The sequence below is a fragment of the Fusarium graminearum genome, chromosome 1 (genome assembly GCF_000240135.3).
Source record: "Fusarium graminearum PH-1 chromosome 1, whole genome shotgun sequence".
Lineage (NCBI taxonomy): Eukaryota > Fungi > Ascomycota > Sordariomycetes > Hypocreales > Nectriaceae > Fusarium > Fusarium graminearum.
In genome coordinates this window covers 881949-905506 of record NC_026474.1, presented here as the reverse complement: position 1 = coordinate 905506, position 23558 = coordinate 881949, and the positions used below count along the sequence as shown (strand labels likewise).

Genomic DNA, 23558 nt, shown 5'->3' with positions numbered 1-23558 from the left:
TGAAAGGTCCTAGATGTCTAAGACCCAACACATGTGACGATTGTCCGCTTCAGGGCTCTCAAACAAACACAACGGCCAAGGATCGAACGCGGGATATCAACAGCATGATGAGTGTCGCAGATGCTTTCAAGACAAGGAATCAGACAGGCCGTCGATAAATAGAGAGGCGGCGAGCGGGGAGGTCGATCTTCAGGGTTCGCTGATCGGTGAAGCTGTTGTGGGCAAGACAGGATAGCGCAGGTTAATCCCGATGTTAAAGGCGCAAGGAAGCAGAATGACGAAGGGTCATAAGCAGGGTGCTGCGGCGCAGAGGGTTATGACAGCCCGCACAGCTAATCACGGTTGTGCTTGGGCAAAGTTCAAGGTCGAGAACAGTCCTTGGGCATCCGAGATGGATGTAGAGAATGCGTGATGGCGTCAGACCCTTGCAACACAGCGGGTGCGGGACAGCTGTTGATGACAGGGGGGGTTAGGCCACCAGTTCAACGACCTACTATCTACTATCTACTACCTACTAATCTATCTAGTAGCACTAAACTTGAAACAACAAATGCAGTTTGTGCTATCAGAAACTACTAAGGTACCTATGTAATCAAGACATTTCGTCAGGTTTATCCTATAACACCTTGACAACAACGTTATTGCTTTGTGCTGAGCAAGTCACTGCAGTGCAGGTAGAGTTGCACCAGCCTGAACTACTACCTGAACTACCTGAGGCTTGCACATGCATGGATGGTCTCGCAGTATAAGAACTCAAAAGTACCGATGACTTGGCGCTGATCGAGCACGAGCCACCCACCACCCTCCTGCCACACCTAAAGAAAAAAAATAAGACCCCGCAGATCCAATTTCTACACGGCCCAAAATTACCCGTCGCGTCGCGCCGCCATATGTTTCAAGATATTCGCTGTATTTTTCATCACTTCACTCGAACGTCACTACGTAATTCGACACTACCAACCGATCTTCGCATCTGCATAAACATCATCTGCGCATGCAAATCGCAAATCATCATAGCCGATCCTCGCCGCGTTCCCCTCCACCGATCCCTTTGCCTCGTCGTACAACACCATCATCGAGCACGACCACCACAACCCATGTAACGTCCACCCTGACTGGTGCAGGGCAGTCTCACGACGATGTCTTCCACTTCGCCCATTCCCGTGTCCCGAAGCCGCGCTGCCAAAATTCCCTCTGATCAGAGAAAACTGCTGGAGAAACAAGATTCTTGGGCAGTAGACCTAAGGAACCAACCTCATGGTCTGGTCAACGTTCCCGATCACATCCTGGAAGCAGCCAAGGCAGCACATCTCGCCCAGAAGAGAAAGTCACAAGGGCAAACTCCAAAGTCGAAGAAACGAAGTGCCAGTCCTGTTGCGCCGGTTAGCAGCAAGCGCATACGAAATGGCGCTACGGCCACTCCAAAGGCCAATTCCGAGAGACCACCCCAATCATCCCCCGAAAGGTTAATACCATGGAGTCCCAGTCCACCACGCGATCAGCCAACGAAAGCAAACCCTATACAGGTAGCTGTTGAAACAACTACACAATCGCAAATCGTGCACGAGACCCCAGAAACAGGCTCCACAAGACCAGCTCCACCACAACGACAACGACCTTCGGTACCAACGTTTGAGAACCCACCTCCGTCAGAATCCGAAGATGACATGGAGACAAGGATCCCAGATGCCCAGCCGCTCGTGAATATCTCAATTAACCAAAGTGCGGTTCGTTCCAACCGAGCCGTGCCGCCTCTGCCATCTACAGACAAACCCATGGCTACACCACCATGCGCCCAGCCGAGCAATTCCACACAATCGTCAGGCCTGGATCCAGCCGTCGCAAATAAAGCATCCCCAGAGAAGACGGGAAGGTCCGAAAGGGGCAAAAGCCGACTTGTTTTTAAGCCCATTGACGTTGACGACGTTGGTAAGAAGACGAAGAAGAGGAGGAGGAATTACCCCGAAAAGGAGCGTCTCAAACCTACAATAATGCCCCCAGCAGTTGATAGTTCGAGACCGGCTTCATCAGATTCGTTTGTTCCCAGTACGTACAAGGTGCCGGCGACCCAGGAGTCTATAAGAGAGTCTATCGAGGGTAACGAGGACCGGGATGAAGAGGTCGAGGTGACAATACCGTCAACCGACAGTCAAGAAGACACAAGAAAGTCTTCTAACCGTCACTCGGTGTTTGCGTTAAAGTCCAAATCCCTCCCTAATGTCAGAAGTGCTGCGAACCAGGCTAGACCGTCCACACGGCAAGCCCAGCAACAACAAGCTCAGCAACGGCGTATCCAGCAACAAACTACCCCAACACCAATGGGCCCACCAAAACGAATCATATCGACAAACTCTCACGAGCCTTTGGTCAACCACGAGGTGGCTAGGCAACCACCCTCGGCTGTTCCGTCAAGCATAGCTCCAGGAGCTCCTCTTGAACCGTTTGAAACATTTGTACAACATTACCCCACGTATGCAAGTGGTGATGGTGGCCGGGTGGCAACAGGTACCAAGCTCCACTTCATTACCGCATGCGTGTATCTGAACTACCTTCGTTCAAAAAAGCTACTTCGAGATTATATGTACGACGAGTTCATCCGGGCTTTCCCACGATACTATAAGGAGTACGTCGATGGGACCCGGAGGCCAGCCATGGTTGCCATTAAATGGTTTAACAAGCAGACAGATCCCCCAGTCTTCACCAAGCATTTAGTTCACAGGGGTAATCTTAGCCACATCATGAGGATGTACCCTGATGAGTTTATCGAAGTGAACGAGAAGCTTCTCAAAAAGAAGGATGGGGACGAGCTCAGTATTTATACGAGCTCAGAGATTGGGGAGTCGAGCGATGAACAAGACGCTTCGAGCCCGGTTCTAAAGAGGCCTGGTAAGAAAGCTCCAAGTCCCTCGCCGCCCGTTGCATCGTACGAGAGTGCTATGGACATAACTCTCTCCGAGATCCTGCCAGCTCATGTATCGAGCTCCATGCGGAGGCCGTCTGTAGCCGCAGGAAAGGAAACGGAGCACGAGATGTGGCCAGGTACAACGCCGAGGTCGGAGCAAAGATCAGAGCCAAGGTCAGAGCCAAGGTCAGAGCAAAGGCTAGAGAGAATGGCAGAACAGAGTCCAGCACTGCTCCCGTCATCCAAGACTCGCAGGACTACGTTGCAAGCGCAGCCTGAGCCCTCACGAACTCGGCACGTTACAACCCAGGCGCCTCCTCCCCCTTCACCCAAAATCCCAGAACCATCAATGCTACCACCATCATCTATTCCAGATCCAGTATCATCAATAAGAAAGGGTCCTCGGCCATCCCCATATTTGGAGAAGCTTGCCTCCAGGAGTCGCGCCAGTTTGGGCAGTAGCGCCAGCCCTACGTCGACGATGGATGAGGAAAGGAGACGCGCAAAGCTTTTGAGACACATCCGCAGAAATAGACAGGTCGACAAACCAACGCCTGCAGCGGTTACCCAGGGTGTTCGGAGCAGCAGCAGTAGACGGACAGAGACCAAACGTTGAAGAGAGTAAGAGCCTGGTTCTCATGAAAAGTAATGTATCGATGGAGTGACTGATTGGGGAATTCGAGCCGGCGTCCGTATACATGTTTTTTGGTTTGTTCAATTCTGATACCCAGAATGTTTGCTCGCTGTTACTGGTTAATGGCGAGCATACTCTTTCAAAAGCATGTTTAGCATTACGAAACGTAGACATCTTTTTAGCCCTGAACAAAGACTTTGTAGCAATCAATAGACATGAAGAAGAAATTATATATCCATAGCAATCAACATTTGTAGCGGAAAGAACTGTCTATTGTGCGTGGGCAACATAACATATCTATGGTTAAGCTAGCAGGTTCGACCGAAAGAACCAACCTAGCCTGATTAAAGGACTGACAAAGTATTGGCGACGATGCAGAAGATCGAGAGTTGTTGTGATAAAAGAGTCTTCCCCTGAGGTGGAAGGTTCCAAGTCGTCTTTTCCCCCCTTCCTTTCTTCATCCCCAAGAAAACTTCCCCCTTTTCACTCTCTCGATCGTTCCGTAAACGAAATCATTTCCCTCCGCCAAGTCGTAGGTCGTGTCCTCATTTTTTCCACGGGGGGGTATATATCGTACAATTTTTCATTTCTGGTCCCAAAATATCTCGCTCCGTGGACACATCTGCTGCCCATCATCATGTTCGACGTTGTCTTCTTCTCTTTTTTTTTGTTTTGTTTTGTGATTGTTTGTTTCCCTTTCTGCTAGTCCAATATATTTTGTTGATTTCGGTTTTGCTGAGAGTAAAAAAAAATCCGGTTGTTTCTTGAGTCCATTTTAAAAAAATTGTCGTCATTCCATTCCTGTCATTAGCGGTCATTATAGGTGTTGTTTTTTTCTTCGTGAGAAGACATTCTTTTTCTTTCTTTCGAGTGCCTGTGTTCTTTTATTGTCTCGTTGTTCATTCCTGGTCAGCTTCAGCAGCGGCGCGGGCAGCAGCTTCGGCTTCCTTCTTCTTCCTTTGGCGAGCTTCCTCCTCAGGAGTCATGGTGCGCAGCTGGAGAGCGTGGATGCCGTTCTCCTGGGCCATCTCGTCGCGGAGAAGGGCGTAGACCATGCGGTGACGGGCAGGCTGCATCTTGGAGTTGAAGGCGTCTGAGGTGATGACCACGCTGTCACATGTGTTGGTTATTTTATGCCCATATTTAGAAAATGAGAGAGAGTGTGTATGTATGAGTACGAGGGTGCGTGGCAAAAAGTGTCACGCGGGAAAGATGAGATGAGATGAGATGAGATTTTGTGGCATGACATGACATGAGTGATTCCAAAAGTGAAATTGTGTAGAGTTGCACGAATTCGCTTGAATCGTTACAACAAAAAAGGGGGCTTCAGTTCTTACCGAAAGTGTGTCTCGCCGGAAGTGGTGTGTTCCATGGCCTTATGGTGCGAGTGAAGGTGAGAGTCATTGTAAATCTCCAGAGTCTGGGGGTTGAAAGCAGCCGTGATCTATAACTTGTTAATGTCATTTCCTCTGTATACAATTACAAAAAGGCTTGTCCTCACCTTTGCGCGAATCATGTCCTCAACAGGAGTGCTAGAGGAGCTCATGGTTGAGAGCTGTCGTCCGACGCTCGAAAAGCCGAGCGCGTATCGTCGAAACATGAGGTGTGTAAGACGGGAGCGGTCTGAGAAAGAAAGTGAGGTCTGCGACAAAGGTTGCAGCACACAATGTCGACTTTGTGAGAATCTTTGAAAGAAGTCGAACAAAAGGGCGATGCGATTGCGAAGTCGTCCCGGTTTTTAAAAAGAAAGCGAATCGAGTTTACTCGGAATTCGCGGGCTGAATAAGTAGAACAATCTTTTTTTATGTCCTGGAAACTGTTCCCCCAAAGTGGAGCGGTAATGGATGGATCGACAGGGCGTTTTGCTTTTTGGTGGGAGTGACAGTTGAGTAAGAGACCAAGGCAGGTTTTTTTCCGTGTCTGTTGAAAACAGAGTTTCCGACTTTTTAGGTTCTGTCTTGTCGGTGTCTAATCTTCGCACTGTTGTATAGTGAACAGACCAGAAAGGAGTATATGGACTGTAATCGACAAGAGCAAAGACAGAAAAGTTGAGAGATGAGAGAGAATGGGGTTAGAGAGAAGATAGCAAGGCGGTTTTAATATAAGAAAAAAAAGAGTTCAAGTCGAGGCTTCTTGGTTTAAGAGGTGTATGAATAGTAGTTTCTACCTACTTTGGGTATCTATTAAAGGAGTGAAGTGGCGGAACACGTTCACTTTCGTTTGTCAAGAAACACGGTCCAATCCAGTTTCAGTGACTGTGACTCTACGAGTGACTGATTTGTTGCAATTGACAACTCAGGAGCCCGTTCTCCGTTTTGGTATCAAGTCGGTGAGGAAAATGTCAAGACGAAGGCCAGAAGCAAAGACAAAAAACGCCAGCCACATAGGACACCATACATACATACATACATACATACGTACACACGACATACCGACAGATACTAGTCTAGTTAATTTACTGTGCGTCTATCTTCCATGTACAAACTAATACATACACTCTAGATGTAGCTGTAGTAGTAGTAGTCAAGCTGAACTTTTTCCCTCTTCTGCAGACGTTCGTCGCGGGCTTCCATTCCCCAATACCTGTACTAATCTAATAATAATGTATGTACCGAACGGATGCAAGTACCAAAAGCGCGGGGAGTCAGGGAAGTCAGGGAACCCCTCCCACCATCCATTTACCGTCTTTCCAACAGCCAAAGTGGCGGACAGAGTTTCGACCCATCACATCGCAGACATCCCTACATCTCAAAACCAAAACACCCCCTGAAGGCGCTCTCCTTTTAGCAAATGATCAGCCGCCAATCTGCCTCTCAGTCCAGACAGTTGGGTCGGGCGTCGGATGGCCCTGACCGCCCATGCATCTCTGGAGAGCGGTGAAGCCAGGAACAAGGGTAGTTGTGTTTTTGGGTAAAAAGAGAATTTGTTCTTTTTTTTTTTTTTTAGGTAGATATGTACACAATGTACAGCGAATACAGTTACACCGTGATTCTATAGTCGTAGTAGTTAGACACCGTCATTAAGAAAAAAACGGATACACGATGCAGAGCAAAGGCCTAACAACTAACATCGCCTTTTTGGTTCTACTATACCCCCCCAGCTGCAGTCTTGACAGCCCGGCCTACATTTAGTAGTGGAGTTTTAAGAGGAAGAAAAAAAAAGCTGGAGCTGCTGGAGCCCGTTTTGCTGTAGGTACCGGCCCAAGCAGGCGGGATCTGGCGTGAGAGAGATGGCGGTCTCAAGGATTGGGGATAAACATGTATGTACGTACATACACGTACAGCAAGCAGTACAGTTACCGTCGTCAAGACTGCATGGCATGTTGATGTAACCCACCCACGTATTCGTTTCGTCAACCTTGTTTCTGTCTCTTTGTCATTTTTTTTCTTTCTTTTTTTTCTTGTGCGTCTGGTTGAGTTGTCGTTGATGAGGCCAGCCAGCAGAAGAGACAAGGTCTTGCTTGACTTGACTTGACCTGACCTGACCCAAACATACATCTCAACAGTTGAGAGAGAGAGATCTAGTACATGTACCAACTTTTCATCAACAACAATGTCTCTCTTTTGATGTGTGTTGCATTGCAGTCGAACGGTTCTTCTCGCCCCAGCAGCAGCTAAAACAGACACGCGGACGCATGGGCTAGCTGCCGGGAAGAAGGGGGTGTCTCATCCAAAAAAAAAAAAAAAAAAGGAGAGATAGTAGCTCATTCATTGGCTTTAGTCTCGACTGTTTACTTCGTTATTCACCAAAGTAGAAAAGAAACGTGCCACTTTGACCTCTTGAACAGTGTTCGGTGCGGCTTCTAGACTAAAAGGGTACGTACCACCCGGGGAAACTCATAGTCTGCCCCCGGGGACCGTGGGCCGAACTGGACTTGAAGCTTCGACGTCAACGAAAAGAAACGAGTCCACTCCTAGCTTGGTCTTGGGGTATGAGAAACATTGATCGTGCGAGGTATAAGAGACAAAATTAGTTAGTCAATTTCAACCGTTGAGACCATACTCTTAGATCGCTTGTTTCTGTACCTCCCACATCAACAGGTCGTCTTTTCTGTCACCTACCGCCAAGGTTAGTTAGAGCTTTCCAAAGCTTCACAACTCCATCACCAAATCTAGACGACCTTCTCATGTTCAATTGCAGATCGTCAATTCCCAATTCCCCTCTTTTTGCTTCCCACCGTCTTGGGTTTTCTCTCTGCATATCTTCGGCAAATGAGCCGGTGAACCTGTCGTAGCATCCCAGCACCATCGAACCTCTTGCGTTACCTCGAGAGCTTCGGATTGGTCTTTGTGTCTGATTATCCCGGTCACCCCCCAACGTTCGTCATGTCACCGTTCCTCCGCTGCATCGCCCGTCGGCGCCATACTACTACCGCTACCTCCGTCAGCATCCTCCGGCCCGCTGCTACCTCCAGAATGCTCTCCACGCTTCCGCGTTTACCGCTCTTCGAGGCGGTTTCTAAACATGACCCCGACTCCAAGGTCGTCGTCCATTCTATCTCCGGTCGAACCTTTAAGTATGGAGAGCTTCTGGGCGATGTGAGTCGCGCAAGGGGTCGCATCGCTGAAGCTGCTGGTCGGCGGGATCTCAATGGCGAGCGCATTGCGTTCCTTGTTGAGAATAGCTATGACTACGTAGGTGAGCTCACAACGTGACCCTGCGTTTTGCGATAGCAATATTGATAGACATTTTATATAGTGACGCTCCTGGCTGCAATGGCTGCGCGTTCCATCGCTGTGCCCCTGTCTCCTGCATTCCCTGCGCCGGAACTACAATATATTCTTAACCAGAGCGAAGCTTCATTGCTAGTCTCGTCTCCGAAATTCGCATCAAAAGCTAAAGAGGTTCTTGCGACGGAGCTAAACACCAAGCCGGCGCATCTTGAACTCCAAAAGCATCAAGGTGGAGGTAATCATGAAAAGGTTGAGCTAGGTGATGCCGACCCCGGCGAAGCTGGCATGATGTTGTATACTTCAGGCACAACCAACAAACCAGTAAGTCAATGCTCGGAGTAGTCTTGCACAAATGCTGAAGCTCCTCTTAGAAAGGAGTCCTACTGCCACAAGCTGTCTTGACAGCCCAGTCTCGTTCTCTCACTGAAGCCTGGAACTACTCACCCTCTGATCATCTCCTCCATGTCCTTCCACTCCACCATATCCATGGCACGGTGAATGCCATTCTCACACCTCTGCTTGCCGGCTCGACGATTGAATTCATGTTCCCCTTTAACGCCGATGCTGTCTGGAAGCGCTTTTCATCACCCTTCCTACCCAACGACGCATCTATACCAAAAGAGAAAATCACCTTTTTCACAGTCGTTCCCACCGTGTACAGCAAACTCTTGTCTTCACACAAGAGTCTCCCCCCTGATATGCAAGAAGCTTCTCGCAAGGCCATCTCTCCAGAGAACATGCGCCTTTCAATCTCCGGCTCCGCCGCTCTCCCAACCCCTATCAAGACTGCTTGGAAAGATCTCAGCCACGGCAACGTGCTCCTCGAGCGTTATGGCATGACCGAGGTTGGTATGGCACTAAGCTGTGGACTTGACTTCTCCGATCGTGTAGATGCCAGTGTTGGCTGGCCATTACCATCTGTCGAAGCCCGGCTGGTCGATGTCGACACTAATGATGTGATCAAGGAGGGAGAAGAGGTTGATGCGCAAGGTCGTGAACGCTCTGGAGAAATCCAGCTTCGTGGACCAACCATCTTCCGCGAGTACTGGCGCAACCCATCAGCAACGGCGAGCGAGTTCGTCGAGGGCGAAGACGGTCAGGGGGAGTGGTTCAAGACAGGTGACGTTGCGGTCCGCCGACCAGTTCCCTCTGCCAACGCTGCCCAATCCTGGAACCATGGCCCCCTTTACTTCATCCAAGGCCGCAAGTCCGCCGATATCATCAAGACAGGCGGCGAAAAGGTGAGCGCTCTAGAAGTCGAGCGTGAACTCTTGTCTTTGCCTCAAGTCTCCGAGGCGGCTGTCGTGGCTGTGCCCAGTGGTCAATGGGGTCACAAGGTCGGTGCTGTACTGGTTCTAGATACCGACGTTGTCAAGAAGTGGTCTGCGCTCGACATGCGCCGAGCTCTCAAGGGACGTCTCGCAAGTTACAAGATTCCCCAAGTGATGAGGCTTGTTGATCAAATCCCCCGAAATGCTATGGGCAAGATCAACAAGAAACAGTTGGTCAAGGCCATCTTTCCTGACGACATAAGCGGCGATGAAAGCTAGAGAATGTGTAAAAGAATAGTTCTGCAAAATTGCGTAATCACTGTATAAAATTACCATCATGTATCGAAAGATTTGGCATATTAATAGCATTGGGTTTTAAGCTATCAGAAATTTGTGTGAAGCTACCAGGTTTCGCTGATAAAGAGTACAAATCTATTTTTCTCCCTCCTCTGGTAGCTGGCTTCATACTTTGTGATGCCACCAGGGAAACAGCCCCTCCTGAGCAACGCCGGTAAAATATTGAACCAAATGAAATCAAGGATACGCTGTGGCCATTCCGGAAATACCCATGACATGGTCCAAGCCGGTAGCTACCTTGCCCTGCCGCTTCATCATCAACCAGTCGTCGACCTTTTGCGAATCGCCGAGTGAGCGGCGTCAAGTTCAGAAACGTGAAATGGTCATTATCGGATATCGTGCTAAATCAACGTCGTGCCCTCGCGTAAATCGGCTGCACGCTCTTAAACGACGTGCTTGGCCTTGGCTCTCGTGCTGCCAGAGTGAGCACTGTCGGTGTGACCGGAGAACTCAACTTGCTCGGAAGCGGGCAGCTCGAGGACCTCCTTGAAGCGGCGTCCGATAGACAGGAGAATCTCCTTACCCTTCTCTCCGCTACGGCCCTTACCGCCGGCAACATCACCTTCACCTCGGCCCGGAATGCTCTTTCCTATGGTGCGAGTCCAGACGCCGATACGGAAGAATGCCTTACGGACGTTGACAACAACTCCCATAACTTCGCCATCATCTTCGTTCTCAAGAGTCTCGCCGATAGCGCCCATCATAACCTGGAGCCACAGACGATCGATATCGATGTTGCGCTTGTCCTTATACTGGTAAGACCACTTGCCACCGTGCTTGTTCTGGGGATCCTCCCACTCAGGGCGGACACCTTCCTTAAAAAGGTGGTAGTCGGACTTGAGGGAGAGTTCGGAAACGGGTGCGACGTTGTTCTGAATATGTTAGAATTTTGTTGGGGGAAACCAAGTTTTGGTTCTGGACTCACATAGACGCCCCAAAACTCTTCAACAGAGTCGAACGTGATAACCTCCTTGAGGAGATCGTTCCAGTTGTCGCCCTGCAATCGATGTTAGTATCTGAAAAATTGCCGTAAGAGTGTGATATTTCGCACCTTTCCGCTCGGGGGCTTGGTGAACCAAAGAGTCCACTTGTTCTGGAGAGGGTGCTTGACGTTGAAGTTGTCCTTGTCATGGAAGACAGTAACGGGCTTGTCATCCTTGACGTCAGAAGAGTCTTCCTTGCCAGCGGGGTCGACGGGGATGGTGGTGAGGTCGACCTGCTCGTCCATCTTGGGGGCTTCTGTTGCGACGGCAGCCATCGTGTTGTGTGTTTTCTCGTCGAGCGATGTGCAAGATGAAGGGTTTCGCGGATGAAAGATCGCGGGGCAGATTTAGAGGAATGATAGCGGAGGCAAAGACAGAGGCAAGCGGTGCAGAAGTGGGGCGAGAAGGAACTTGGAGCAATTCCTTTCTTTTGTTAAAAAATTGTTGGCAACTTTGCACCAGGCAAGAGTCGCAAGGTTTTAAGCAGGAGTGATAGGGAAAGAGTCTAAAAAGTGACGTTTGACACGGAAGGTGCGTAGAGGATTTGTGTCGCGAGGCGCAAGTCAAAAATTATTAGGTGGTGACCTAAACTGGTAAAAGCATTCAGTTCCTTCCTAAGAGGGCTATTGATGCCTTGGGAGGCTTTGTTTATGCCTAGGATTTGAGGCTTCATTCTCTTTCCCATTTAGACCTGTTACTATCTCTAAACGTTTCAGACAAGCGATACTCGTTGAAGCTCCTTATCGACCAGGTATTTGCATCAATTCAGCAAGGGTCAGTAACAAATATTAATTGAGGCTGAAGTCGAAAGTTGAAACTCCATGGTTTCAACATGAGGTTCACGTGCCAAGAAAGATCCTCTTTGTCTCCCATCTGAACCGTACGTCTGGGATTTGGTGTCATTTCCTTTCATATCCATTCTTGGACATATTTGCCAAGCAAGGGACAGCGAACAGACCAGGGACACAAGGGATCTTCCTTCTTTCTTCCACCTGATTTCTTTTACTTTGCTTTGCTTTACTTTACTCAGTCAGGCCTCTGATACCCGCAACCACCAACAAGCGAAGATGGAATATCCACAAACAGTTACAAACCTGACTCCGTCAACTAGCGTCAATCGGGCTTCGATAGACTAACTACAGAATTCAATGCAACTCAGCTGCATATGACGCAGTATTGTCAGTCACGCGGATATCCGATTTGATTCGGACGTATAGCACAACGGAGTACAGATTTTTTTGCTTCTCGGGAGTGAGCCCACGTCAGGTCAGGTTGTGAATTTGAAGTTCACCAATGCCAAGGCGCTATGCTGTGCTGTGCTCATTTGCATGCGCTGTCATATAATTATCCAAGTCATCACTCGCTACAACTTCATGGACCCCATCTACTCCACTTACAACCAGTTAAACATGCTTCTTCGTTTCTTGAGTCGTTCATGCCTCACACCATTTCCCATGCAGGTTGGGATCTAGACAGACATTCCTCAATCGCCAGCACAGCTACAACCAACACCAATTACAATCTGGCTAAATCAAGGGACAAAGGGAAAAAACACAATCAGAAACCCAACTTGGACAAACGGTAAAAGGCGGTTTCACAAAATTCCTTTCATCCAGTCAGCTGCTTCCTCCTGACCAACTTGTGCCAACTTGAGCATTTGCTGCGTCACTTCTCTCTTGAAATGAGGTGTCCAAGCCTCCGATTAAGCCTCAAACCATCACCCAAATTCACCACTCACCATTCAAGAGCAGACTTAGTCTACCAGGGGCGGGATTTAACGTGAACTTTACTTGCCTCTATTGGTTGTTTGTAAACATCAGTCGTCCCACAAAGTGAATGACAGCTGGTGTGCACCCGCTTCGTCACGTTTTCTACACCACGATCCTGCCCCGATGATCATCAACGTCCCCACGCTAGCTTCTCATGCACGAGCTTCAGACACTGGTTAACCACTCGGGAATGAGAGAACGTCTTACACCCTCACGATCTTCTAGTCTAGGTCTCTTGTAAGCCCCTCAATTCAAGAGCCATCATCCGAGACCTGCGCGATCAGCCGTGGGTTGACCAGGGTGGGCATGCCGATGCTTTTCGTCTGTCCTCATGTCGACCTAACCAATGTACCGTATTCTCCATATATAGACCAAGTTATAATAAGCCCATCTCCCGGCGAGACAAAGACGCTTCCCTCCCAGGCACACCACCTTGAACTACCTCTTTGTTACCTATACCAATAGCTTTCTCAAGTCTAGTACCACATAACCTATTCATCATGGAGCCCGAGACTCGAGCCACTTCCTTTGGGAAGGATGCCCACAAGACAAAGGACAATGCCCCCAAGGGCAAGACCAGAAGCAATTCTCTCTTCACCATCAGCTCTGGCTTCACCTTTTTTGCTGCCCTTCCTGGAGGATCCAATTCATCGTCTTTCCGGGCGTCCTCTTTCCGATAAATACCCAACACCAACTCTTGTTCTGTTACCTGTTTTCTGTCCCTCGTTTATACCCAGTCCTTTTGTTTAATTGTTTTATATCTTTTCTTATACGCTGAATCTGCTGGCTCAGTTGCATTTAACGACAAACCGCCTATTTGATACGACGCACTTGCTCTTCTGTGTTTGATGTCTCACGCCAGGATGGAGGAGTTACGATCTTACAAGCCCACCCGCCGGGGTCTTGACTTTAAACAACTCAATCAAGACTTTCCCGACGAACGGTACGAATTATTCCTTAACAACCTTACTGTCGAAGTTTTTGTTCTTGCCCAGATGGCCTTCCTTCCTGGTGGTAAAACTGGGCCAATCCGGATGTCTCCCTGGTTGATAGAGTACCCGGAGGAATTTCTCAAACACGTCGAGCTTGTGGCTCATCCGGATGCCCGCTCAGGGAAATGGGAGAGGCTTCTCCGCAACGGAGACGAGAGAGTCAACCTGATTGCTGCCATCATCTTCAAAATCTTTGACCAGAAGATCTTTTCGCCACTGCTATTTGGAGCTGAATCGAAGCATATGGAGACGCTCAAGAATTCTGATACCGAGCTCATCAATGCAGAAGGTGTGTAAATCCGCAACTTTCAGTGAGCGTCATGCTGACATTGACCCAGGATTCGAACGCAGCGCTGTTTTCTCACACACCTCCAGGGCGTGGCTCCGAAAGAATAATGGAATGCCTCCTCTCTTTTGGCAGGAGGTTGACAAGCTGTGCACTCAGACTTTGACCATGTTACTTCCTCTCCATGAGTACGTGAAAAAAACTGCTATCTCCAAACCCGTCACAACAACACAACTATACCAGTCACTGCATGATATTATTGCATATGCAGGTTGGATTAGTGTGTGCATACGCATGTCACCAGCCGTCGTCTCAATCGACTGGAATATCCCTGGGGAGCCATTCTCGATTGAACCCATCAACAACGCTCACGAGGCATACGAAGCTTCCAAGGAAACAGCCAAGGCACACGAAGCCTCAATGAAGATAGCCAGGCAGTACCAAATGCGTGCCGCGGGACCGGGCAGCTCCAAACCCCCGCCTAGACAAGTCGAGTCTGCTCCCAGGGTCAAGATCACAGTGACGCCTAAAATGGTTCGTCACAAGCCTCTCCCAAAAGCGGTGCGCGCCAGGGGCGTCACCTCTTATACGATAATGAAGCCCTCTGTGGTCTTTTACGAGGGATTCAAGCTTGAGAACGATGAGCAGAAATCATACATGAGTCTCCCGTACTACATCCAGAGGCTCCGAGACCGCAACTGCGTGCCACAGAATACTGCCATGGCCATCATGATGGTTGCATTTACTTGGGCATTGGTTTCGTATACCACCTCGGGTCAACAAGCATGGCAGATGTTGCAGCAATGGTTGCAGTCGCTACGATAGGATGGGGCCATGTTATAGGGAGTCTCCGGGAGGGTAGTGGGACCTCGAGAGGTGATGGTCATGGGTGCGTGGGGGTTGTTTCCTTGTTTCTTAACCGACTGGTTAATATAGAGAATTGGGTAATGGAGTTTCGGTAGTTGTTAGGAGTTGGTTGTGATAGCTTAGTTATTTGCATCGAATGATACAGTATTCTTCACAATAACGCACCATTTTCCATTGTGATATAATTCTGCTCCTGCATCGGCCCTAGCACGCGGATCCAATATCAGCTTGTAAAATGGTAGACTTATCAGAAAGCTTGCGGCAAATGTTGAAAACATGGAAAGAAAAGAACGTAGATCCAATCAAGAACATCCTGGATTAACATGCTGCTTCCATTTATTTTTATCACAGTAGTGAAGTTTTGGATGTTCAGAGGTAACTCTGCAGGGTAAGTTTTCTCCATGGTCAACCCCCCCACCCACTTCTGAATTTGATATTCCCAATTCGCGACCGACACAGCAACAGCGAATCATCGCCAAAAGCTGATCGGCTTCCGTAGCTCAGTTGGTTAGAGCGTCGTACTAATACTTCAATCTGAATATTCAGTGATGCGAAGGTCTCAGGTTCAAGCCCTGGCGGGAGCAATGTCTCTCATTGCCCATCAGTTTACTTTCGGTGATCTCGACAGTTTTAATGAGTCAATATTATCTTTTTGTTGCAGGGTATGATGCATGGCTGACTGATGTGATTGAATGTTGATGAGGGATTTGTTACTATATAGCACGACCAGAAAGGAAAGGGAACATGGGATTGGCGAAAAGGCGGGTCTGATCTTGATGATCAGATAAGATTAGTAGGATTAGTGCACAGCATGACACCATCTGAATGTACGTAACTCATCCAAGACCCTCAGCGATGTAACTTCCCCTCATTGGAGAGGCACACCGATATTTCTTGTCTCTTAGATCAGTAGATGTAGGGCCTAGAAAGCATGTACCATGGCCGTGGCAGCTTCCAGGCTCTCTTGATGCAAACGCCAAACTCATCCTAAATCGAGCTTCAACATGGACAAAGGTATCCCACTCATAAAGCTGGCATCTCTCACTCAACTTTAACGTGCGCCATGAAGATATATCCAACATGCGCATCATGAAAGGAACCGAGACTTGTGGATGTCATCAGGCCATGCGTTAATGGTCTTATTACTTATGGGTGGATTGTAAAGAGATGGTCCCTGATCGTCAAGTAGCGACGCATGAGTGGTTCTAGCCCCGTCTTGTTCGCCTATTCTGGAAAATGACGTTGAGAACTGCCCGCTTACTCTCGACTGACTCGAGTGTAATTAACACCCGATAGAATGGAGAACACCTTAGGCTAAGATTAAGTTATCCGACATGTCCGATCAGATCTCCCTGTTGTGTTGTTGGCATGTTTGGTTGCAAATATATCATTTAGCTATTCGAACATAACACGGCAGTATTGGCCAATTTCCTTCTCACAAACTCAATACAAAGTATCGCTAGTCTGGACTGTTGTTCCTGTTTCTAAGATTAGAAAAGTTTTAAAGTGCTGGCTAGAAATATTGAGTTTACTCGAGAATGTGGCTGTTTACTACACTTTCACAATCAACAAATCAGTCACCATGGAAAGCCTATCGTATTTCCATAATCACAAGCGGACTGATGATTGCAGCCATGCATATCAAAACTAAAACATAACCAACCACCAAGCTTTCAGGGATGACACCAACATTATAATGAAACACTCGAGAGACAATGACCGGAGAATACGAGAAATCCACGAGGTACCTTGCAGAAGCAATCACGATTCCCATCAATCAATTACTAGGAACGGGTAACGACGTGCAGTAGTCAACTGCCGCGTGGCTTTGATCGAGAGAGGTTGGGTATTGTATTTGCGCGGATTAGCTTGCGCTACTATACCTAGGTAGGTACTCGACAATATGCACGACTTGGCCGGTTGCCAGATGAGGAAGTACAAACTATAGAAGGGGGCTGAGATGTAAAAGTAGTTGAATAATGTCTTTCACAATTCGTATTAGCTGATGCTACAGATACAGCTTACAGCAAGACAAAGTTTAATCGGGCCATCCCGTCCACCCGCACGCCAACGGCCTTTGATGTGTTTCAATTTGTTAAGGGACCAAACTTGTTCGGGAGCTACCGATCTAGCTATGAGTTTATCAACGTTAATTGGCATATGCAATTGAGAAACAACTGCATTCTATTTCAATGGTGATAGACACTCGCTGTGAGTTGAAAATAGCATCAACAATAAATCACCAACAAAAAGAACAATAGTCTTAGTCTTCGTCTTCAGCCTCCCGTTAAAGTGTCTTGCTTTCTCCGGATCCGTCCCGTGTCTCCCGTTGCCAGCCACCCGTCTTTTTAAGAGCTTCAAGGGTGAGAGACAAGGTGACACCCCGCCCCCAGCCATCCCCCAGCCTCAACTCGACGAGGTGAAAACTGTAATCAGCGAGATATATCAAGTTTTATATCCTTGCTAGCTGATTCAATTACCCCTATATCACTTTTCTGATGTGACTTTGCTCGGTGCAAAGTGTAATATGGGGAGATATCAACCCTGAAGCTCACTTTAAGACAACCAATGCGTGATAACGTCGAGGCTGGGAATCAGAGAGGAGCATGGATTAAAGTGAAAGCTTAGCTCCCAGGATGTAAATAGCTCTTTAACGAGTTTAGAGGCTCATAATCCCTGTCCTGCCGCGGCAAGGCCAGCCAAGGCAGATGATGACAGTTCCCAGCTTTTGAGCTGCGTTATCGTTCGTATCGGCCCATGAATGAAACCTCATAACCTTCGTCTCCCAATGTTCTGCTCTGGTCCCTGCAGACCGCAAGAAAAACTCTTCTTCTAAACTCTTCACCTCCAATTCTGCACAGCATTAGAACTACTAGTTCGGCAGCTTGCAGGAGCCCTAGAACCAAGTAAAGGGACCCGCTAAGCTACTGACTGGGCTGGGCTGCCATTCAATCCATCGGCTAGCGCCTAATCGGTTCCCAAGCTTCGCTTCGTTCGCTTCCCAAAGCCTGAACAAGGCCAAGGTCAAGGTCAAGGTCTCACTTTTATCTTTTTACCCGCCTCCAAACGTGCGATCCAACGCTTGAAATCCATCGTCTTTTGCCTCCAACGTGTTGGCCCAATCACACCGCTCGTTGTTTCTTCCAGCCCGTCAGCCTCAAGATCGAATCAGAAATGTCTACGCCATACTGGGGCCAGTTGCCCGGACCAAAGGTCGCCCAGGGCCATAGCCGCCGCAGGTCTGAGTCGGACAACTATACCTATAATGCTGACCGTAGATCTTCGCTCGAAGCTGCCCCAGTTCGCAAATCGAATCCGAACCGTGCTTCTTCACAAACCCAGGGTACTGAAGCTCTTTCTGAATCTACCTTTAGTCCCTATGATTCTCCTACCACTCCTGGTTTCGCTCCTCAAGGTCTAGCTCCCAGACCATCTTCATACCGCCGAGACCTCACTGTTGGAGAGTCTTCAAAACCGCGCTACAACACCCGACAGCAGCAGCAAGACTACGACGACGAGCCATTGTCGCCTGCTCAAGACGCTCCTCGCGGTCCTCCTGCAAACTATCACCATCCATACGGTAACGGAGGTCCTTCTAATACCTACACCGCTCCCGATCCTAACCCACAAGACGACGATATGGAAGACGACCAGTACCAGCGCTCCTCCCAGAGGACTGGAGGTCAAAGATATGACCAAGGCCAAGATGATTTCTCAAGACGAGGTTCGAGCGCCAGCGCATACGATCAATTGCCTAGGAGAACAACAACAACAACAGGCGGGTCATCAAAACGTCAAAAAGCGTACGCAGACGACCGATCACCCCTCCAAAGGCTAGAGTTGACGCTCGATAGTATGACCAAGGAGGAAAAGCGCGCCCGAGTAGAAGCCGCCGAAAAACGCGCCAGAGCAAGGCAACAAGCCATGAAAGCTGGAAAGCAACCCGCAAGCGGCCCGCAAGTGCAGCAGTCGCAAGAACGAAAACCCTCCATCACATATAGCGAGAGGCGTCCATCAGGTGGTGGAGCCTTCTTTTCAGCTGGACAGCCTTCGGCGCACAGAGATGCTTCACAAAACTACTCCAGAGAAGCACCAAGAGAGGCTCAAAGAGATGCACAACGCGATGTTCCACAAGACATATACCAAGACATTCCACCGCAGAATGCGCCCAGAGAAGAGACTGCTTCTCCATTTGTGTACCAGGAGCTACCTCCTCAAGTCACTGTACAAAGAGGCCATTCGCATCGCCGCCGCAGTTCTGTTGCGCAACGGCCAGCAGATGACATGACTTTTGCATCAGGCGCATTGCGACAGCCAGAAGAAGTTGAGCCTGCGCCCATGCGCATGGAACCTCAATCTGCCGTTCCCAGAACCGTTGAGCCAGCCTCTGGTATTCCCCAGCGCAACCTGAGTTTCCTCGAACGAGCGGCTCGAGATAACGCACAACTTCCTGAACAGTCTGCGCCAATGCCGATGCCAATGCCACAAACCCAACCAGTTCAGGCACCTGCGCAAAGTAGTGGGTTCTCTCTGACCAGAAGTGGCAGCAACAAGCTCAGGAAACCACCTCCACCTGAACTTAACTATCCTCGCAGGGTCATGTCCGAAAGACGCGCTCCTGCTGGACCCCCCATTTCAAAATACTGCCACCAGTTTGATGATGATTATTATTATGACGACCAAGATGACCTACTTCCCGCTCGACAGATTCCCCAAGAACTCCCTACCCGACAGAACACCCGAGAGGTTACTCAAGAACTTGATGACCGCTTTACCAGGGAGAAGGAGCTCCCTCCCAACCCTCCACAGACCACAGATGCGCCGATTGAATTCATACCGACCCGTCAACAGATGCCTATGCCTGGCGATAACCAAGGCATCAAGAGACGCGTTACTGACCCTGCCCCTAGGGTTCAGTATGCTGATGAGGATGAGTTCATCCCGCCTCCCCAACGCACCAAGTCCATTGGCACCAGGCTGCTTGGCAGAAAGGACGATGATGGATTTCAAGCTCAGAACCAGGCAGCTGTCCTCAGGAAAGCCGACCGTGCAGACAGCTTTTCTTCTGAAAGCTCTGAAGGACACCATGTTTCAAACATGGTATTCAAGCGTCCAGAAGAGATGGTCCCTGGTGATGGCCTTTACCTCCCACCTCAATGGCTGGACGAGTGGAGGAAGGGAACTGTTGGTACCTTGTCTGGAAGCTACTTGGATATTCAAGATGGTCCCGTTGCTGAGTCAGACGCGCACCAGGCTTGGTGGGAGCAGGATAAGAGGAAGAGCTTCTCCGCGCCACGAAACGCCGAGGCTTTCGATGGCGAGTATGATGAGCAGAGTAAGTTTACAGATCCTACAGTTGAATCTAACGGTGCTAACCCGACTTCAGCCCCTACTCGCTTCAAGCCTCCGCTTTTCATGAAGTGCGGTCCGCTTTTGAGATATTGCGGAATCAAGCGTGAGAAGGTCCCCAACAGAGCTGGTAACCTGGCCGAGCGAGAAATGTGGCGTGGCAGCATTATGATTGTCACTCAGGATTCTGACTCTTCATATGACATCGCACCCACTCTGCGACTCTTTGTTCAAAGTCTCGACCTGCTGCCAGCACCTCCCCACAGCATCAAGGGAGACCTGTCTCCTGAGTTTATCGACCCCATCGCTGGCCACCCCAAGGTGGGCCGTAGAGGAGAAACCCTCTATGTGCGCCCTGTGGAGCATCTGGAGGAGTCAAAGGACCTTTCTCGTGACGAGACTGATGCGGGACTCTTTGAGCAAACCATCACCCCGCTCGAGCTTCCCGGTCCCGATGGCCCAGCTGAGCTGCCCGGCTCATTTGCTAACCGCAGAAAGCGGGCAGGCGCTGATGGCGAGAAGGTCCAGAAGTACAAGGACATCAGAGGGTTCAGACTCCATGCCGAGCGTGGATGTACTTTCTGGCGCTTCAACATCGAGGTTGAGTTGCGTGAGGGACAGCAGCAGCGCATTGCATACCGTATCAACCGTGGCCCCGCCACAGGCTTCTGGGTCCCTGCCAAGGGCGAGACGATGAACATGATGTTCCACAGCTGCAACGGCTTCAGCTCGAGTGTGAAGCCTGATGAGCTTAGCGGACCTGACCCTATGTGGCGTGATGTGTTGAACAGCCACCAATCTCGACCTTTCCATCTTATGATTGGAGGTGGTGACCAGATCTACAACGACTGTGTGTCAAAGGAATGCAGTCTTTTCAAGGAGTGGCTCAACATTCGCAACCCTGTCCACAAGCACACTGCCGCTCTCACCCCTGAGATGCAGAACGAGCTGGAAACATTTTACCTGGAGAGGTACTGCATGTGGTTCTCTCAAGGCCTGTTTGGTCTTGCCAACTCACAGATTCCCATGGTCAACATGTGGGATGACCATGATATCTTTGACGGATATGGCTCGTATCCCCACCACGATATGAAGTCCCCAATCATGAGTGGCTTGGGTGCTGTCGCGCACAAGTACTATATGTTGTTCCAGCACCAGTCTATTATGACTGAGCTGGAAAACACTGAACCAAGCTGGATCCTTGGTAATGAGCCCGGCCCATACATCAATGAGCTTGGTCGCAGTCTGTTCTTGTCTGTTGGCTCAAAGGTCGGACTTCTCGCTGTGGATTGCCGCACAGAAAGGACGGAGCATGATGTTGTCTCTGATAAGACGTGGGAGAAGATCATGAACCGTCTCTACGCTGAGGTCCGCCGTGGCCAGGTTGAGCATCTGCTGGTGCTCTTGGGTATTCCTATTGCCTACCCCAGATTGGTCTGGTTGGAGAATATGTAAGTGATTTATGATGACATTGATAAGCACGAGACTGACTTGTTTTTAGCCTGACATCCAGACTCATGGACCCCGTCAAGGCACTCGGACGCACCGGTGTCTTGGGCAAGGCCCTAAACAACATCGATGGCGGTGTTGAAGTCTTAGATGATCTCAACGACCACTGGACTGCCAAGAGTCACAAGCAGGAGCGATCTGTCGTGATCGAGGACTTGCAAGATCTTGCCATTGACAAGTCTCTTCGAGTCACCATCCTCAGTGGTGACGTCCACCTTGCTGCTGTTGGACAGTTTTACTCCAACCCCAAGCTTGGACTTGCTAAACACAAGGACCCGCGATACATGCCCAACATTATCTCATCAGCCATCGCCAACACACCGCCCCCTGATTTGATGGCTGATGTGCTGAACAAGAGGAACAAGGTGCACCACTTTGACAAGCAGACTGACGAAGACATGATTCCCCTCTTCCAGCAGGGAGTTGATGGCAAGCCAAGAAACAACAAGCATCTCCTCCCTCACCGAAACTGGTGCGCCATCCGTGAGTGGCAGCCAGGTACCACGCCACCACCTACACCTCCTGGGTCTGATGGAAGAAGCTCAAGCCCTCCTCCCAAGGGTGGCCTTCTCCGAAGGTTGTCCCTCTCCAGGAGCAAGTCTACGTCTTCCGATACTCGACCCGACTTTAGCAGAGAGACTGTCCGCGGTGGATCCCGACCCCCCGTTACGCGAGGAGGTGGTAGTCTGTTCCGCAGCTTGTCACGACGCAACTCGACAAGTTCCGAACGTCCTCCTGCAGCCAAGCTTCAGCGATCCATGTCTGTTGACCAAGCCCCTGAAGGCAAAAAGTCAGGATTCTTCGGCTTCATTCGACGACCTAGTCAGCGCCGTGCTGCTGATAATGGTGGCATGAACGGCGAATGGGACGACCCTTACTATGATGATCCGGACTACTACGAGGAGCCTCTGTCTCCTCGCCGTGGAGACCCTGGCCCTTCGGGCATGCGAGGTGGTGCCGCATACGATGAGTACACCGAGGGTGACGACTCATACTTTATGGCGGCCCGACCACTTCAGCGAGCCCAGACTGTTGGATCGCGAGCCATGTCACACTCGCGAGAGGCCGTGGGCCCCATGGCGCCCATGCCTCGTCCTGGAGACTTTTATAGGACACCTACTGGCCTTTCAACAAAGCAAAAGAAGCAGGCAGACAAGTACAGCGTTGATCTCGAGGGTGGACTAGACATCACCCTGAATGTCGAGATCAACCCCAAGGACCCTGCCGGAATCACCAAGCCATACCGGCTTTTAGTACCAAAGCTCTTTTATGACTATGAAAACGAGAACGAGAATGACGCGGGAGCTGTTCCAGAGCAGGACCCAGAGATGGCCCAGGCTGGAACTGCAGAAGCTCCTGAACCAACTGGGTTCAAGAGACTTCTCAGCTTCCGCAAGAAGGCGAAGAACCGTCCTCCACCAGAGAATGACGATTATAGTGAAGACGATGATGACGTCATTGATGTTTATCGCGTAAGATAAGTCTAAGAAGGACTATCTATTGCGTGTTTTTGGATTTTTCTGCATATGACTTGATTATATGCCCATTGGCATACGGATGGAGTTTTGGAGATATTTAGGGATAGAAATGATTGATCTCTTTAGGGATAAATCTAGCTTTTAGTACATACGGCCGTCTCAAAAGCAGGCGTGTATAATTTTGGTTCAAAATATGAATGAAATATGAGCGAAATATGAGCGTTTGTCTCTTTGATACTCTTCCCCTTCACTATGATCTGATGAATGAAAGCCAAGAATATATATCGGCAGAGCTTCCGTTCTCTTGCCCCCGAAACAATGTAGTTTATCGCCGCTAAAACCCCTGAACAGCGGGGAGCATTCAGCGCTAATCCCGCTCCAATCCGACCCCCGGAATTCCATCCTGCAGGCGCGGGAGGGTTCTAAAAAAAAGGGTTGGCGAATCATGTTGGAGCACCAGCTCAAAGCTACGTATTTGTTTCTTTGTG

General features: G+C 49.5%; 7 protein-coding genes and 1 non-coding gene across 8 annotated transcripts; 6 read left to right on the top strand and 2 right to left on the bottom strand.

Annotated features, from left to right (window-relative positions):
- Positions 1-1775: 1775 nt before the first annotated feature.
- On the top strand, positions 1776-3518 carry FGSG_00289 (uncharacterized protein; the record flags this gene model as incomplete). The annotated part of the gene is made up of 1 exon (XM_011317634.1): positions 1776-3518. The coding sequence occupies one exon, from the start codon at positions 1776-1778 to the stop codon at positions 3516-3518; it is 1743 nt and encodes a 580-aa protein (XP_011315936.1).
- A 917-nt stretch (positions 3519-4435) lies between these two features.
- On the bottom strand, positions 4436-5553 carry FGSG_00288 (uncharacterized protein; the record flags this gene model as incomplete). Its single annotated transcript, XM_011317633.1, has 3 exons — positions 5038-5553; positions 4874-4980; positions 4436-4646 (listed from the first exon to the last, which is right to left on the bottom strand). The coding sequence occupies exons 1-3, from the start codon at positions 5080-5082 to the stop codon at positions 4436-4438; spliced, it is 363 nt and encodes a 120-aa protein (XP_011315935.1). The 5' UTR covers positions 5083-5553.
- Positions 5554-7861: 2308 nt separating this feature from the next.
- Positions 7862-9759, top strand: FGSG_00287 (uncharacterized protein; the record flags this gene model as incomplete). Its single annotated transcript, XM_011317632.1, has 3 exons — positions 7862-8174; positions 8235-8530; positions 8581-9759. The coding sequence occupies 3 exons, from the start codon at positions 7862-7864 to the stop codon at positions 9757-9759; spliced, it is 1788 nt and encodes a 595-aa protein (XP_011315934.1).
- A 71-nt stretch (positions 9760-9830) lies between these two features.
- Positions 9831-11385, bottom strand: FGSG_00286 (eukaryotic translation initiation factor 4E-2). The gene is made up of 3 exons (XM_011317631.1): positions 10889-11385; positions 10763-10834; positions 9831-10709 (listed from the first exon to the last, which is right to left on the bottom strand). Exons 1-3 carry the CDS (start codon positions 11093-11095, stop codon positions 10221-10223), a joined length of 768 nt encoding a protein of 255 aa, XP_011315933.1. The 5' UTR covers positions 11096-11385; the 3' UTR covers positions 9831-10220.
- Positions 11386-13051: 1666 nt separating this feature from the next.
- On the top strand, positions 13052-13337 carry FGSG_11741 (uncharacterized protein). The gene has a single exon (XM_011317630.1). It carries the CDS (start codon positions 13090-13092, stop codon positions 13267-13269), a length of 180 nt encoding a protein of 59 aa, XP_011315932.1. The 5' UTR covers positions 13052-13089; the 3' UTR covers positions 13270-13337.
- Positions 13338-13452: 115 nt separating this feature from the next.
- FGSG_00285 (uncharacterized protein) lies at positions 13453-14867 on the top strand (the record flags this gene model as incomplete). Its single annotated transcript, XM_011317629.1, has 2 exons — positions 13453-13870; positions 13920-14867. The coding sequence occupies 2 exons, from the start codon at positions 13453-13455 to the stop codon at positions 14690-14692; spliced, it is 1191 nt and encodes a 396-aa protein (XP_011315931.1). The 3' UTR covers positions 14693-14867.
- Positions 14868-15223: 356 nt separating this feature from the next.
- On the top strand, positions 15224-15318 carry FGSG_20504. Its single transcript has one exon. It is a non-coding gene; the product is annotated as a tRNA-Ile (tRNA).
- A 2590-nt stretch (positions 15319-17908) lies between these two features.
- On the top strand, positions 17909-23318 carry FGSG_00284 (uncharacterized protein; the record flags this gene model as incomplete). Its single annotated transcript, XM_011317628.1, has 3 exons — positions 17909-20069; positions 20121-21477; positions 21585-23318. The coding sequence occupies 3 exons, from the start codon at positions 17909-17911 to the stop codon at positions 23071-23073; spliced, it is 5007 nt and encodes a 1668-aa protein (XP_011315930.1). The 3' UTR covers positions 23074-23318.
- Between the last annotated feature and the right edge of the window lie 240 nt (positions 23319-23558).

Coding starts and splice junctions, on each gene's coding strand:
- FGSG_11741 (XM_011317630.1), top strand. CDS start 13,090: ATGGAGCCCGAGACTCGAGCCACTTCCTTTGGGAAGGATGCCCACAAG.
- FGSG_00286 (XM_011317631.1), bottom strand. CDS start 11,095: ATGGCTGCCGTCGCAACAGAAGCCCCCAAGATGGACGAGCAGGTCGAC. Junction 10,835..10,888: donor CCAAGCCCCCGAGCGGAAAG/GTGCGAAATATC, acceptor CATCGATTGCAG/GGCGACAACTGGAACGATCT. Junction 10,710..10,762: donor AAGAGTTTTGGGGCGTCTAT/GTGAGTCCAGAA, acceptor TAACATATTCAG/AACAACGTCGCACCCGTTTC.